The sequence below is a fragment of the Equus quagga genome, chromosome 11 (genome assembly GCF_021613505.1).
Source record: "Equus quagga isolate Etosha38 chromosome 11, UCLA_HA_Equagga_1.0, whole genome shotgun sequence".
Classification (NCBI taxonomy): Eukaryota; Metazoa; Chordata; class Mammalia; order Perissodactyla; family Equidae; genus Equus; species Equus quagga.
Window position 1 is genome coordinate 92,486,237 of NC_060277.1, and position 16,773 is coordinate 92,503,009.

General features: G+C 53.6%; 1 protein-coding gene across 4 annotated transcripts; it reads right to left on the bottom strand.

Moving 5' to 3' along the window:
• Positions 1 to 974: 974 nt before the first annotated feature.
• On the bottom strand, positions 975 to 13,352 carry NFE2L1 (NFE2 like bZIP transcription factor 1). Of its 4 annotated transcripts, none has more exons than XM_046675030.1 (6): positions 13,225 to 13,352; positions 10,768 to 11,782; positions 5,790 to 6,005; positions 5,319 to 5,408; positions 4,938 to 5,096; positions 975 to 4,148 (listed from the first exon to the last, which is right to left on the bottom strand). In XM_046675030.1, the coding sequence occupies exons 2-6, from the start codon at positions 11,275 to 11,277 to the stop codon at positions 2,790 to 2,792; spliced, it is 2,334 nt and encodes a 777-aa protein (XP_046530986.1). In that variant the 5' UTR covers positions 11,278 to 11,782; positions 13,225 to 13,352; the 3' UTR covers positions 975 to 2,789. The 4 variants fall into 4 exon arrangements, with proteins under 4 accessions (XP_046530986.1, XP_046530987.1, XP_046530985.1 ...); XM_046675031.1 differs by lacking the exon at positions 13,225 to 13,352 and adding an exon at positions 12,820 to 12,936 and having other exon boundaries at positions 5,790 to 5,972; XM_046675029.1 differs by lacking the exon at positions 13,225 to 13,352 and adding an exon at positions 12,820 to 12,936.
• Positions 13,353 to 16,773: the final 3,421 nt, after the last annotated feature.

Sequence of the window (16,773 nt, forward strand, 5' to 3'; positions counted from 1 at the left end):
ATTCCTAATTAGCAAAGAGCTCTTGTTTGATATGACCAACCCTTGCCAACTAGAGATGGGGGAAAAAAAGCCATAGTAAACCAAAACAAATAAGAAATCAACATTATTCCTGGAATTGTGTTCCACCCCTTAGGATAAACCGGTAGTAGCATCATTAACGGACGAGGCTGAGCCAGTGGTACACGGACGGGAGCTCACTATCACAGCTTCCGTTACGGGGATCACAGCCTCTGGTCCTAAACCTTGTCCAGCAGTGACAGAAGCTGCCAGGTGAGCATTCGTTACAATTCACGCATTTGCTAAGCACCTACTCCAAGAGGGGCATGTGACAGTTCCAGCAACCAGTTTACCCAGTACCTGGAAGCATTCAGGTCTTCAAAGGCTTGGTATTAAAGTGGGGTTTTTGTGGTTTTTTTTTTTCTTCTTCTTAGGGAGAAGAGATGCTAGTCACCTCAGCTGGGGAGGTTTTCCAGTGCCTCAAACCCGGGTCTAGCTTCCTGCTTCTCTAGTTCTGTGGCCCTGCTCTGTTACACTGATTACTGAGGTTTTCACCATTACAGCCATCAGTGTGCCTACACTCCAATGCTCAGCACCCTTTTGGCAGGTGGGGCCACCAGAGAAATAACAGCACAGTCAGGATTAAAAATGGTTTGTCGCAGGTGGATAGGCAAGGAGCCGGGCCAGGTGACACCACCTCCACCCAGCCCAGCCACTCTAGGAGAAAGAGGTGCAAACAGGATTCTGAATCCTTCCTGAGAAGATTCAGCTGGCAAAGCCTGGAGAGGTACAGAACACCTGCTTGGAAGGCTTAATGCAGTATTCAAGAGTTTTCTTTTGTCTTCCTAAATTCCTCATTGTCAACCTCCCTTGCTCTCCACCCACCTTCCCACATGAGCTCTGCCTTAGCCACACAATGGCTGGTCCTCCCCTCATGCGGCCTGTTTCCTTTAGTCAATTTAAATTCAAAAGTAGGGAAAAATTGCACTTCAGAATGAATCATCCATTTTATTTTATTTTATTTTGTCATGTGCTCACAGCATCTCTCTCTCTCTCTCTCTCTCTCCTCTCCCTAGCAGGTCACAGAGATAAATTAAAAATAAAATCTACAAGGAAAATAATTTATAAAAGCAGTTCCCAGGCTCGTGCCTTCTATCCCTACTGCTCAGTTAGAAGGTATGCCCCCCCCCCCCCCCCAACACTGCGGGGAGAATCAGCGCCCCCCCCTGAACTCACTCCTGCTAGTCTGGGGCAGAGAGTACTCCAGAGCCGGGCAGGGGTAGGGGCAGCAGTGGCAAACAGTTAAAAATAAAGACACTGTGGTCCTGGAACCATCTGGCCACCTTGGCACTCCCCTCTCTGCCTCCCCCAGGCAGTCCTCCGGGAGCCCCTACTAAGCTGGGGGTGCGGAGAAGCTGCCTGTGGCCTAGAGCCTGGGGAGGGGGGCGCTCTCAGTCCCCATTACATGCACTTCTCATTCTCCTAGAAAGAAACCCAAAAAAGAAAGCAGACGGAGACCTCAGGACAAGAGGAGAAAAGTCCCAAGTGTTTCACACAGTTACACGGAGTCTTTATGGCAAAGAGAACATTTAGCAGCTTTGAATATTGGGGTATCTCCTTTTTACTCAACACAAGCATTCTAGACCCTATAAGTGAAACAGGGCTCAAGCCCTAAAAAATCAAAGCGCAAGAAACTCTAAGAGGACTAGTTTTGTTGTTTGTTGCCGGGTTTTGTGGTTTTTGTTTTCTCCAGTGACAAGCCCAGTTGTTAGGAGGGGAGGCCTGAGGGAAGGGTCACTCCCCAGAGTTGTGCTGAATACTGCCTGGCTTCTCCACATCAGCCCCCTGCCTCAGAGCAGCCCCCACAAGAGGAAGGTGGCAGGCCCAGCACTGGGGGCACTGGCAGCACCCCAGCTGCAGAAGAGCTGCAGGCAGCCAGTGAGGGCAGGCACGCGGGCAGGAAGAGAACAGCATTCACATGCAGGCTCTGATGGAGATGGGGGAGCCTCAGCTCAGGGGTGACCGGGCAGAGGGAGATGGAGTGGCAGGGCAGTGAGTGACATGCTTGGTGCTGGGGCTGCTGCAACACGGGCCTCATGATCCTTTTCTGTTCCCTCTCCCCTTTGACCCTAACCCTCCAAGTCAGTGTTGGGTCCCAGTGGCTCCCCTAGGATTGAAACACTACAGAGATATCCGAGAGCGCCCCTTCAGGGATGCCAAAGCACAGGAGCAGAAAAGAGTTCACAAAGCCCCTCCCTGAACCCACCCTGTCAGTGCACCACCCCTCCCTGGGGTGAAGTGGGGTTTATTCACACCAATGACCTACTTCCACCTAAAACCTGCTGCCTGGAATCCTGGCCAGAGCCAACCTTAACCTGCTCTTTGGTTTTCTTCCCGCTTTGATTTTTTTGGGGTTTTTCCCTTCCTTCCTTCTGTCCTTCCTTCCTTCCAGGAATGAGACTTTCTTCTACTTTCCTCTCCTCTCACAAGTCCCTTCCTTCCTCTTTTGGCCTCTAGCAATGCCAGCAGCACCCCTTCCCTCGAAGAAAAGGAGTAGGGGTGAAGACCCTGTCCACCCAAACAGTCTGGCCACTTCCACCTCCCGCAGTGAGGGAAGCTGAGCCAGACAGCGCCTGCGCCTGCCTCTTCCTGTCCACTGACCCGCAGTCATCCCATCTGAGAAGATCTATTGGATAAGAAGGCATGAAAGTCCCCACTGTAGGTCCAGGTCCAGGCCCAGCCCTTCTCCAGTTTCCATCTTGGTGAGCGTCAACCCCTCTTCCTCCCCAGGCTCACTTCCTCCGGTCCTTTGGCTTCCTCTCCTGCCGCCGGGCCTGCTGGTCGGCCAAGGTGCGGGGAATGAGGAGGACACTGCCATCCCCGGCATACTGGAGCGCATACTGACTGGGTGAGTAGGGTCGCCCATTCTCATCCCGCAGCCGCCCGAACACCTCCTGGTACAGGCTCTGGACCTTCTGCTTCATCTGCCGCAGGGACCGGAGGAACTCCACCTTCTCCTGCAGCAGTCGGGCTTTGTCGCGCTGCAGGTCCTCCACATCCCGCTCCAGGTTCAGGATGGTGTCCAGCTTGCGCTTGCGGCAGTTCTGCGCCGCCATCTTGTTCTTGCCCCGGCGCCGGATGTCACGGATGAGGCTCAGCTGGGCCTCGCTCAGCTGGTATTTGGATAACAACTCATTGAACTCCTCCACAGGCAGGTTGATGATTTTGTCATTGGTGAAGGGGATCTTCATGGCTCGGGCTCGATGCTCATCCCGGCTCATCTGCTTGTCTAGGAAGTCGGCCTGCTTCTCCTTGCTGCCTTTCTTGACAGTGCTGGGTGGTGGCAGGTCAGCGGAGTCGAGGGCACTGGGCGCCATGTTGTACGTGTGGTTGTGGCCCACATGCTCCAAGTAGGGCAGGCAGGAGAGCTGAGACGGATCCTGGTAGCTCATGCGGCAGAACTTGGAATACTCAGGCTGGTAGCCCACAGCTCCCTCAGCCTCTTCCAGATCCAGGGTCTCAGAGTCAGAGCTATAGCCAACGGCGCCTTCCTCAGAAAAGGAGGAAGAGGCTGAGGAAGAAGCAGAGGAGGAGGAGGAAGAGGAAGAGGAGGAGGAGGAGGAGGAGGAAGAAGAGCTGCCTTCAGGGCTGCTCAGGGAGGAAGGGCTATGGCTGGAGTCCAAGGAGAGGCCTGAGTCAGAGTCAAATTCCTCTTCGAGCTGGGAGGCCTGCACGGGGTTGAAGCCTTCTTCAATGGCCAGGTCCATCAGGCTGATCTCATCCAGCATGGCTTCGTCTAGCAGACCCCCCAGCGGGTCAGGCAGCTCAGGGCCTGCTGTGTCATTGGCTGTGCCATTGAGCTGGGGCGGAAAGAAGAGCCCTGCCAGGTTGGTGGAACCAAAGGTGGAGTTGAGGCTGGTGGAATTGCTGGGGGCCAGCGGGAGCAGCGTGGAGCTGCCGGCCACAGGCAGGCTCTCCACCTCAGGGCTGAAGAGTGAGAAGTCCTGGCTGCAGCCCCCCAGGGACGCCTGATGCAGGCTGACATTCTGATTGATGGGAGTGTTGGGGGCAAGACTGTAGTTGGTGCTCAGTGGGTCTCCAGGAGGGGCATTGTACAAGATCTCACTTGTTGATGTGTTCACTTCCATGGCCTGGGAGGGAAGAAAGGCATCATAGTTCACTTGGAGCAGACTCCCTCCCAGGGGTGGTGGGGTGCTCACACTAGCAGGCACGCTACACAGGCACTGCTCCACGGTTGTAGAGGCAAGAGACTGGAAACTAGAGCCCACAGCATCAGCTCCTGGCCCCGCTTGGTCCACTAGGCCTGGCAGAGATGGGTTCCTCCTGACTCCACCCCAATGCAGGACTGACCAGCTCCTGTCATCTTTGGCCAGATTCCCCACCTTGGAGGGAGAGGAAGAAAACTACCTAACTCTGACTGCCTTGCCTCTTCACTGCAAAATCAGCCCAGTGAAAAGAACACCCAGCCTTGAAGTTAGAAAACCTAGCTGCACCACTTGCTGTTTGACCATGGGCATGTCACTTAACCTCTCTGAGCTTCAATTTCTTCACTTTAAAATAATAAAGGGCTGATTAGATGATTGTGAGGGCCAAGCGATGACAACGGCTGTAAAGCACTGCCTGAATGTTGGCTTTTATTGATGCTAAACCTTGGAGGCACCCAGCCAAGTGGTTATCTGCCTGACGGAAGGAAGAAGGCATACCAAGGAGGCAGGCCTGCTTTAGAAGACTCAGCCCCAGGGTTTTGACTCCACCCCGCACTGTCCCAAGGACAGCTGGACAGTTACCTGTCAGGGTTCCTACTTTCCCATGGGTCAGACAGAGAGGTGTTACTCTTTCTCTTCCTAGAGATGAAAAAGCAACTGAGTGCTAAGATGACCCACACACAGTCCCACAGGTCTGTGCTCTGATAGTCCTACCTGCATTTCCATGATGGACATGAGATCTTGCCACTGCTGTTCCAAATCAAAGGGTGATTCTGTCCCCGTCAAGAGAGGAGACAAGAGGTTGTTTTGAAGACCTGGGGGCTCACTCTCACTAGGCACGGCTTCTGTTATGCTGGAAATGTCTGCCGGAAACTAGGGCAAAACACAGAGGTTTTAACAGAGAAGGAAAGACCACTTTCTGCTTTCCTCCCAGAGACTGCCAGTGAGGTTCTGTTTCTTCCTTCCTCTGAATTCACCCCCAGCAGCTAGGATGAGGCCAACAGCAAGAGCTGGCCCCTCAGGCAGCCGCGCAGGGACACACCATGTGCAGGCTGCCCTGCTGGCTCGGTGGGTTCTCCCTGGAGTCCTGCTCACCTCAGCATTCTCCCCAAAGGGGCAGGTGGCCTCCAGCAGCCTAAGGCACTCTTCCAAGGACAGGGCCCTCTGGTCCTCCCCACCAGGCACCTGTGGCAACAGCAACTGTAAGTCTGACTGACCTGCGCCTTTGCCGCGTGCGGGCCAAAGCCTCTTTCCCACCCTTTTGGAGGGGAAACTAAAGGAGGACCTACGTGGTTGCAGGCCTGCACTCTCCCTCCATTCCCAGGCTAATGGCTGCCCCGGGTCCCCAACTCCAGGAAGAACAGAGGGAGAGTGGAAGAGTCCTGACGCAAGCAGGAAGCTGCCAGGTGTTGCCTCCGCTGTGTTGTTTGTTACCAAGGTCTGGCCCCTCAGCCCACTCACTGTGACTTAGAGACCTCAACCCAAAATATAATTCAGGCCCATCCCACAGACATTACTTGCCTTCTCTAAGGGGAAGTTTCTAGAACTGGGCAGAGGTGGGAGTACCTGTGCAGGGAAGCTCTCCCCAGTTTCTCCATCCACTAGCAGGTTTCGCGCCAGAGCTTCTGCACCCTCGCCTGGCCAGGTGTCCTCCTGCTCCGCTCCATCTTGTAGTTCCTTATCCACATCCTGTTCCTTCTGGCGATGACTATAGTCAAAAATCTCACGCCCAGCCCCCAGGTCAATATCCTGTCGCCAAAGGATGTCAATCAGATCTATGTCCTGAAAGACAGATCACCATGACTTTAGGTCTCAAGTCCAGGGGCTCCTCCTTGTCCTGCCCCTCACAGGTCCCTCCTAGCATCCTTTCAGTTAGTCCTGGGTGGGGCCCCTCCCAGCCCTACACCTGCCAGCCTGTACCCTGGCCCCTCGTACCAGTAAGGCTTCATTCATCCATTTCCAGACACCAGCCTTCAAAAAAACCCACTAGCATGACCATCACCACACAGATCTGTGGGCTTGGGATCAGGACCAGAGACACAGCTGGGCCAAAAAAGCAGGGCCACCTCACCGCGACATAAGAAGAAAGGGGTAGTAGGAGACACCTCTCATTTCAGGAATGGGAATCCCTTAAAACTTGGTTTGTAGGAAACTGGCAATAGCAAGCAAGGCGAATTGTCATGCAGAATTGCTTTGAGGTGCCCAGGCTTGCATCAGCCTATGGTGCCATTTCATTTGCATAAAGGGGTGGGGTGGGCTGGCGAGGAAAATCCCTGCATTTGCAACCACCTGATGCAACCAGTGACAACGACAGGCTGTCTCCAGCCCTTCCCACAGCCTCCCCTGGCTGAGGCTGGAGTAGCTGAACACCCACAACTCTTAAAGCCTAGGCTCACCTCAAGATCCATCCCTGCCAGAATCCCCACTCTCAGCGGATCCTAGCAAGCTGCCTCAACCCCAGAGAACCTCAGGCAGTCAGGTGATCCTCACTGAGCACCCCACCCCTGCCCCGGCCGGCCCCATGGTGTCCCCTCACACCAGTGCTCTCACTCCCTTTCTTACCACACCCCAGGACTCACTGACTCCCCAGCAGTCAACCCCCTCAAGGACATAGCCCCCATCACTGCTCAGCCACAATTGCCACCTCAAGCACCAAAATGCCTCCCTCCTGTTCTACCCTGGTGGCTCCTGATCAGTTCCTGCATCTACTGCCACCCCCACTGCCACTAGCATAGAACCCCAATAAATTAGAGCCATTAGGGCTTCCTACACATGCCGCTCCTCTAGAGCTGAAGAAACCCTCAACTGTTGCCTTCCACTCAGAGGTTAAAAAACAGACACTTTCCAGAAAGCCATATCCTTAGATTAGACCCACCTCCCTAGCCCAGACTAGCCAGACTAGGTATCCCTTTCCCACCATAACCCTCCCGGATCCTAAGACCTCCCAGATGTGCCTCTCCCTTTAGTCTCCCCACATACACCAACCTGAACAGAAGCCCTGGACCCAGGAGCAGAGGGGGGCTGGGCCACCCGGTGACCAGCCAGCAAAGAGTTAAGGGGCTGGCTCCCTTTGGCATGGCCCCCACCACTGTGAGAGCTGCGGTCCAGGCGGGTCATGGTCTGCGAGATGAGCCCCAGGGCAGCCGGTGCCGGGAAGCCGGACAGGGGGCTGCACGGAGCTCTTGGCTTGCAGGGAGCACACCAGGCTGGAAGGGTGGCCCCTTGCTAGCTCCGAGGGGCCTGAGGAGGGTGCCCCGCCCGTGCTGCTGCCTGGGCAGCCCAGCCCAGCCCCCTTCTTCCATCCTTGAGCAGCCCCCTCCCACCTCACAACCCCAGTTCCACTCAGGCGCCCGGGAGCCCCCACCCTGAGCTCACCGCAGAGGCTGCAGTGAGATGGGACTCCCACCCCATGCTCCGTGCTCAAGCTGCAGAGGAAAGCAAGCTCCCTCCTGGGCCTATCCTCCCGCTCCTCCCTCTCTCCCCCTCCCCACGCCCCCCAAACTTGTTACCTAGGCTGCAGCAAGGAGCCAATCCCCTCCCCCTCCCACCCCGCAGGTCACTGCTGAGGCTGCAGAGAGCCAATCCCCTCCCCCAGGTCAGCAGCTGGGCTGCGGAAAGAGCCAATCCCCTCCCACTGTCGTTACCTAGGCTGCGACGAGAGCCAATCTCCTCCCCCAAGTCTCCGCTGGAGATGCGCAAGGAGCCAATCCCCTCCCACCGCCTGTTACCTAGCTGCAGCCGGGAGCCAATCTCTGCACCAGGGCAGCTGGAGAAGCTGCCGCAAGGAACCAGCCCATCCCTGGGCCGCCTCCATCTCCTCAAGGAGACGCACCCAGGGGCGGGCAGCCCCACCCAGCCCAGTCAGCCAGCCAGGGTGGCGCAGTGAGAGAGCCCTGGGGGGAAGGGGTGCCACTTTCCCTCCTGTCGCATCCTGCTTGCCCAGCCCACTCAGGACTGGGCAGACACTCCTCCCGCAGCCTCTCCGGGAATCTAAGTTCTTCCCTGGAAGTGAAAGGAGTTTTCCCGTTCCTCAGAAGGGCTGTGGCCAGTTGTCCTCAAGCCCAAGGATCACAGGCTAGGCTGGGCAGGAACCCAGTCCACCCAGACCCACTGTGAGCCAGGGGCTTTGTGACCCTACAACAGGCCAGGTAAGAATAAGAGGGAAAGCCATTTGCACACGTGCAGCGATGTCACAGTGCTGGCCAGGCCCAGCCCCGACAAGAGGAGGGCAACACGAGCCTGAAAGGCCAGCACTGAAGGAGACAGGTGCTCTGCAACGTCCTGTCTACAAAGGTGTCCCCCACGCTCACCCTAGCCCAGCTAGTTCAAGACCATTCTGTGCCCGACCCTGGGCCCTCATCTCTAAAGCAGGAAAGAAGCTCCTGAGAGAATCAGGATCACTAGTCCAACTCCCATCCTCACTGCTGCTCCCTCTGAGCCTAAGGTCAGGTCAGGGACAGTATGTTCTCCTTGGTCACAGACTGCTCCTCGCCTGGGAAGAGCTGTACAAAGGCCACCCCCTGCTCTGGGCAGAGTGCCAACCTCAAGGGGAATCCTATCCCTGACAAGGGCCTGGGCTATGGCTGTCCATCGAACAGGCCTGGCAGCAGGGGAGCGCTGCCACCCCAGGGATAATACCAGCTCCAGCAGTGCCTGTCACATGCTCGGGACCTGGGTATTTTTATCCCTGAGTTGCTGAGGAAATGTTGTTCTAGACACATAATAATCCTCCCTTCCCCCATACTCAGCCTGGGCCTCCAATGACGACCCACCCGTAGCCCCCAAAGGGAGCAGTGAAGGCCTGGGGTCAGGGAAAGCACAACCTTCATAAAAGCCAATAAATGGAGGAAAGCAGAGTCAAAGTCCCATCCCATTCCACCCCAAGCCATCCAATTATATCCAAAACATCCCATCCCATCCCATCCCAGGAGACCTCTCCGCACGAATAGGAATGGAGCTATCCCTCCAGGGTTCCCAGGTGCGAGTCCAATTACACCCACCCCTTGGGGAGCTACAGTGGGGCAGGAGGAGAGAAGAGGAGGCTGGGAGGCATACTTCCTCAGATCGCTGTGCCAAGACTGGAGCCCATTTGAAAGAAAAGGACAGAGGAAGCAGAAGAGAGGTAAAGTTCCCAGGAGCACTGTATGAATCTAGAAAAGAGGCACTGAAAGGTAAGGAATGCTCATGGATCCCACACTCAGATAATTCTAGTCTCTCTCAAAGTAGATGCAGTCTGAGCCAGCTGAGCAGAAACAGAGCAACCCTGGCACTACTGACATTTGGGGCCAGTTCATTCTATCATTTAGGGGCTGTCCTGTGCTTTTTAGGAAGTTCAGCAGCATCCCTGGCCTCTCCCCACTAGATACCAATGGCACTTCCTCCAGTTGTAACAGCCAAAACTGTCTCTAGACATAGTCACATGTCCCCTGGGGGGCAAAATCACCCCTAGTTGAGGACCACTGGCCCAGAGAAAGCCACATGCTTTGATGGTCAGTAACACTCAGAGAACTTAACTCAGGAACAGGCCCAAACACAGGATGGGAGATGAAACCTGGTCCGAGTGGTGAGCGGAAAGAGCCAGGTTCTGCAGCATCTGTAAAACTTTTTACATACTTCCACATCCCCCCCTCCCTAAAGATGCCCCACCAAAGACTCAACTCCGGAAAACCCAGCGCAGCGTAATCCAGCCTTCTCTCCCTAATGGCCAGGAGACTGCAGCAGGCCTGTTTTCAAGCTCCTTAAGGGCAACTGGCAAGCTAGGGCCAAACACAAAGTTGAAAGCAGTCTTATCATCATGGTGGTAGGATAGGGGCAGTGCCACTCACATTGTTAAAGGCACCTGCATGACTTTCTGCCCAGAACAGTATACGTCAGCCCCATGTCAGGAGCTAAAGATCTCTGATACTCAGAGCAAGCTGACTTAGGCAGCAGAGGCAGTTTCTCCTCTAGCTCCTAGCCCTCTCCTCCTACTCCCTGCAATGGGCCTTGAGCAAAGAATGGGAGCCTTGGCCCTCTCATGGCCAAGAATAACTATCTAAATCTACCCCTTGGCTCAAGCCCAGGAGAGTCGACTTATCAGGACCTTACAACAACAGGCCTGACCACAAGGGAGGAGAACTTCAGGATATGTATGTGTGTTTTGATGTGGGGGAAGGTACAAGGCAAGAGTCCACAAAGTATTTGTGTCTTAGCAACAGATATACACCGCACCAAAGCCCATCACAACATGACTCCCTCCCCCACCCGGGCTCCCGGAGTCATGTTGAAATCCAAGCAGTAAACACGCTGGCATGTTCTAGGAACCTCCCACTGCCCTGACAGTACACTTAAAGGTGGGTCAATGGTTCAACACAAGGAAATGCTCCCAGCCCCCAATCTCAGTCAGACAATTCAGCCCATTCTTATCCAAGAACAATGCCTGAGACCCACCCTAGAACCTCTGGTTCTTTACAGGGGTTGGTACTATCACCATCCTCCTCCAGGATCCCCCACCCCCACCCCCACCCCAAACCCCTCCCGCCCACCCCTCCATGTGGCCACTAACCTCTTTGGTTAAGTCTCCACTGACTGGAGGGGCTACAGCCCCCAAATCCTCCAAATCTTCACTGAATCCCTGCTCCGTTTCGCTTTCTCGCACCCCGTTGTCTGGGCCTGTCACATCTTGGAGGCCACTGGAACTCTCGAGGGCGAGGGCTGAGCTGGGCTGGCTGCCAGAGACAGACCCCTCCGGATCCCGGTGGACCAGCCAGGCGTTTACCTCAGTGGTCGGCACCTGGAACCTGTCCAGGGCCCTCACCTGACTGAGGAGCCGCCGGGCAGTGAAGTAATTGTCCAGGTCTATGCTCTTGGGGTGGATACCATAGCCATCCAAGGTATTCCTCAGGTTGTGGAACTGGGTCTGAGTGTAGGCAGAACTGGGCCCCAGGATGATCTCCCGGAGCGGGGGGAGCTGTGAGGTCAGGTAAGTATCCACGTCCACCCGCACCCCAATCAAACTCAGCAGAATGGTGAACTGGAGGAGTCCTTCCGTTAAGTATTTCTTCAGAGAAAGCATTGCTGAAGGACCAGAATGTTTATGCTTTTTGGTTTTTAAATCTTCTGAAAGGCAAATCAAGGCCACTGCTCTGCTGCTCCAGCCAGTAAGTTACCCTCCTCAGTGCCAAACCCTGTACCCCACCCTGGCAGAACAAAGGCGCTGAGCTCCCTGACGGCCTCAGAGGAAAGCACACCCCGCGGAGCCAAGGCCACGCTCCAGACCACATTCACTTTTCCCTTCTCGACACCTCACCTCAGAAAGTGCGACTGCTCCTAACGCAGTCCCGGCCCTGAGGGCCCACGTGACCTACTGTCTGCACCGTCCATACAGTTGCTTCCTCACTCACATTAGTCGTCCTCTCTGTAGATTCCACTGCAGGCTGTTCTCAGGAACAGCTGACGGTTTTTTTTTTTTTCCTTCTCCCTCCTAAGGTTTATTTTCTTTGGCTGGAGCTACAGGCCTTTTGTCTTGGGTCAGAGTGTCCCTCCTCCTCCACACTTACCAGGGGGGTTTCCAGAGAAACCTGAAATGGGAGTCACAAGAGCAACAGGATAAGAGTCCGTAATTTTCCCACCGTTATCAAGGCAAAAAGTAGAAAGCATATTAAAAGGCCACTTTTATTTTTTATTTAAAAATAAAGCAACTATCATATACCCCCAGGAAAACAAAAAATCTGTTATACACAAAACAACTATGAAAGGAAAATAGGGCTCACAAAAGATCCCAGTTTCTGGATATAAAATTTGCAATGCCCTGAAAGGTAGCTTGTTTTGGATAAGCAGATAATGCCCAGAGCATCCAAAATACTTTACATGTTATCTGATTTACCAACCCTCCCCCCACCCCATACACAGACTACACAGCTTCTATTTTTAGCATGAGAAGTGCATTTCCTATCTTAAAGGAAAGTTGGTTTCCCAGCTCTCAGGAGAAAACTGCCTACAATTCTCGTCCCTTACAGTTCTAAAGGGGAGGGAGAGATCCCTTATGGGAGACAGTGTAAAAAGACTTGAGGACAACGTTCAGGCCACCACTTATAGAAAAAAAAAAAGGTCTTGTTTTTCCAACTTCGAAATCTGATTTGCCTTTCCTATCGCTCTCATATAAAAAAAGGGAGGGTGGGTGAGAGGGATGGGGGGGGGGGGCGGACTGAGGCAGGATTATTCGGTCCAGAATTTGCATAGGCAGGTTTTATTTCCATTCATATGACCTTCTCAGCCAAAGCAGGAGGATATGGCCAAGCTCTAAACCCAGACAGCTAGGTGGGGAGGGAGTAAATCTGCACGTCCTTCTGGTGCAGTTTCTGGTCTCTACTTTCGAGCTTTCATTAACCTCAAACCAAGATACAGCTGTCCCCTCTTTACTGTTGTGACCCATCTACCAGCTTCATCCTAAAGGGGAAGAGGGATGGACCGACACACGCACACCCTTATTTGGTTAGAGTAAACACAACTGCGACCCAGAATTCCGGCTTACACTACTCTCCCGTTCTCACGCATTTCATTACTAAGACCTCCCAAGAGCCTCTGGCTGAGCCCGGTCCCACCCTGCCCCGGATACCCGAGTCTGGCTGGGACCAAGTCGCCATGCCCGCTCTCGGCGCCTCGGCTTCTAGCCTTCTGGGACAGCAGCGAACAAGTGCTACTTTCCTGGCCTTGACCCACCCTTCTGCCAAACCCCACCCCGCCCTCCGTCCCCATGGCCCCACCCCGCTCCCAACCCGGGCCTAACACCACGCCTTCTCCTGCCCTCAGCCCTCCCCAGTCCAACCCACCCGAGCCAGCTCTCTCCCCTGCCTCGCGGCCCCTCCCTGCCAGGCCCAGGGCCCGGCCCCGACGCGAGCACCGCTCGGCCGCGGGCTCCCGCCTCCTGCCCCTCAGCTCCACCCCGCCGCCCCTCACCCCATAAGCCTCGGCCCCGCGGCGCTGCGCCCCTCCCGTTCAGGGAAAAGAATGTGCCTGATACCCGCTGCAGAGCTCAGCGTCCGCCGCTGCCGCCACAGCAGGCCCTCGGCCCGAGTGCTGGCCTCGCCGCCGCCACCGCCGGCTGGCCTAGACCTCCCTGCCTCCGCTTCCCTCCCCGCCCCCTCCTCCTCCCACCTCACTAGGAAGCCCGCCCCCTCCGTCCTCCCACGAACACGTTTCTCCAATCAACGAGCCGAGAGACCATGGCTGTCGCCGGATGTCGCTTTGATTGACAGAAGAGAGAGCCCAATAGCTGAGTGTGTCTCCTCCTCCCTCTCCCGATTTCCCAAGACTGACATGGTCCGCGGCCCAATGGGCGTGTAGGCCCGCCCCGCGGCGTGGGCCCACCAATAAGTGGGACGAAGGCCCTATCGCCCGGCATTCTGGACACCGCCGCCGTGCGCCGGCCGTGGGTGGTATTACTGGCTGGGCGCGGAGTGGAGTGTGCAGGCTGAGCGCTTCCAGTGCATTCTGCGGCTGGGGAATGAGGGCCTCGGGCCGGGCATAGGAGGTGGTGTCGCCGGCGGAGCGCAGAATCACCCGCTGGAGGCTTCCCACGGTGACTTGCAGAAGTCCGCTGAGACCCTAGGAAGCCGAGGCGGGGCACAGAGCGTCTGTTTGGTGTGATGGCGATACTCGTGCCTCCATCTTGGGTGCTGGCAGCGGAAACCACTCTCCCAGCTTCCGCTGCGCGCGGGCTGACTCGCAGCGTCCCACGCCAGTCGGGGTCGTCCGCGCCGCGTGCCCCAGGCAAGGGTCACGTGGCGGGGACAGCCCTGCGGGCTGGTTGCCCCGCCGGTGGTGGGACGTCGGCGGAGTGAGGGATGTGGTGTAATAGGGGATTTTTGTCTTGATAGAAACACCCCGAAGAGTTCTCCCTCTGCTCTGTGGTGTCCCCTGCTCAACATCCCACCAACCTTAGTCTCCTTTGAAGAACTATCCAAAGTTTCTGGTGTTCTCCGGTCTCGCCTAGCCAACATCTTTGTGATTTTCAAACGTTAGTTTATCCCCAACATCACTTGGAGAAATGTTAAACTTGCAAATTCTGAGGCCCGCACCCGGAATTCTGATTGACTTACCCGGGGGTGGCGGCGATAACTTGGACGTTAACTCAGTAAACGACTTGCGTGATTTTAATGCAGCTGGTCCGACGACCACATTTCGGCAATCTCTGAATCACCGAGTTGGAGTCTGTTGCTTGCTGTGGGACAAAGGCGTCAACTCAAATTCTTGACTCCCAGGAAGATCTGCCTAATCTAGTGTGCGAGTCATTGGTCCTTGTATAACTAAGGACAAGGCCAACTGGTAACTCATTAGATAAGAACATCGAGTCCATCACTTGTTTGGAGAGTTAGGAGGCTCGTAATTTGGGGTGATTCACAGATTATAAAGCATTTTCACCATATAGAAATGTACACCAGCATCCATTCATTGACTCCTTAGAAAACTAAGATAGTTACAGATTTAAAAAAAAAAAATTTTTGGTGAGGAAGATTGTCCCTGAACTAAAATCTGTGCCAAACTTCCTGTATATGGGAATGTGGGAAGCTGCCACAGCAGGGCTTGATGAACAGTGTGTAGGGCTGGCCCGCTGCCCCCCCCCCGCCCCCTCCCCCCCCCCAGTGCAGAGCCCAGGAACTTAACCACTACACCACCTGCCGGCTCCCTAGTTACGCGTTTCAAAGACTGATTCAAAGAACACGTTTTCCTTATTCGTTTTACTGTCTGTCTCCTGGTAAATGCTAGAATATAAACAAGGACTAGAATTTTGTGCGTTAACTGTTGAGTCTTAAAACCTAGAATGGTGCCTGGAACATAGTAGGCACTCAATAAATACTGAATAATTGAAAATGAACTCAAGCAGGCAGGCCTGTGATAAAAAGTTCCTGTCAAGGGGCCGCCAGGGGCCGAGTGGTTAAGTTCGCCAGCTCCGCTTCCCCTGCCCAGGGTTTCGCCGGTTTGGATCCTGGGTGCGCACATGGCACCACTCATCAAGCCACGCTGAGGGGGCATCCCACGTGTCACAAGTAGTAGGACACACAACTAAAAATGTACAACTATGTACTGGAAGGGTTTTGGGGAGAAAAAGAAAAAATAAAAAAATTTGAAAAAAAAAGTTCCTGTCAAAAGCAGAAATTCATACTTGGAGAAGCTGTGGTTTTGAAGGATACAGTATATTACCAAGGAAATAGACCCTTCAGCCCCTGAATTAATAAGACCATGAAGGTAAATACACTGATGCATAAGAAGGGAAGAGAAATTGAGGTGTGATCATTAACTCTAAAATACTGAGGGGGTGGGGAAAGGGCGAAATAGGTAAAGAGGATAAAAGGTACTTCCAGTCATAAAATAAGCCATGGGATGTAATGCACAGCATAGGGAATATAGTCAACAATACTGTGATAACTTTGTATGAGGACAGATGGTAACATCTTAGGGTGATCAATAACAAATAAATGTCAGATCCCTATGTTGTACACCTGAAACTAACAGAGTATTATATATCAACTATACTTCAATAAAAAATAATAAAAATTAAAATATAGCAAGGGGGTTGAGAAGAGAATATTTAAAAACCATAGAACTGAAAGATATCGAGGCTAGACTAAAGTCACAGGGCTTAAATACAAGACTATTTTGAGAAGGGAGAAGGAGATTGCAGGCTGTGAGTGGTCATTTGTTTGACACAGCAAATACAGAACAATTTTAAACCTTGACAGTTTAAAAGAAAAACAACTGGGCAACCTTTTATCTTTGGGGAGTCAGGAAACCTTAGTGCCAACAAAATTGGCTCTTGGAGAAGTCCATTTGTATTTTCCAATTTTCTTTGAGCTACATAGCAGGGTACTGGTGCCTGGGATAAGAAATAAAGTCATATAGTGGATATAAGACTGACTAACATGAAATCAAATAAGGTAAATAGTCACTGAAATGAGATGGCAGCTGTCGGTGGGAAGGCCACATTGGGGAGATAATGTGTGATATCGTCACATCACTTGGAAAGCCTACATTCATTGGGTCACTTTTTAATGCCTCCTAGGTTTGTTGAAATAGCACTCTTGCCCATCCTCTCCTTTCCTTTCTTGGGTCCCGGGTGTGGAGGGAGTAGCAGGCACTTCGAATAGGAGCCTGCTGTTAACATAGCATTAACTAGGCTATGCATTGGTTAATCCTTAGGGAAGGAGTGGGAGACGGGTGGAGAGGTCTTTTGTTTTTGCCCACATCATCCCGTTCATTTTCTTTTGCCTCCTCACTTCAAGTATTGTATTTAAATGTGTATAATAATTATTATATGTCCAGTGGGAGAGAGATGGATCAAGACTGTATTGAGTTAAAGAATGACTGGAGGTAGTTAGAAAAAGCTTCCTGCTTAGCAGTTACACAAAGAAGGAAAAAGGAAAGACAAAGAATTACTGGCCCATTGCAAGGGCTGAGGAGAATATAGATAGAATCTCAATCAGCAGCAGGCGGGCAGGCCTGGCAGGGTGTGGGCATCCAGGATATTTATACTCCATGGTAAAGGGTAGAGATCGAAAGACTGTCTTCCACT

Coding starts and splice junctions, on each gene's coding strand:
- NFE2L1 (XM_046675030.1), bottom strand. CDS start 11,277: ATGCTTTCTCTGAAGAAATACTTAACGGAAGGACTCCTCCAGTTCACC. Junction 6,006..10,767: donor GTGGAGACTTAACCAAAGAG/GTTAGTGGCCAC, acceptor TCTGTCTTTCAG/GACATAGATCTGATTGACAT. Junction 4,149..4,937: donor TGTCCATCATGGAAATGCAG/GTAGGACTATCA, acceptor CTTCCCTCCCAG/GCCATGGAAGTGAACACATC.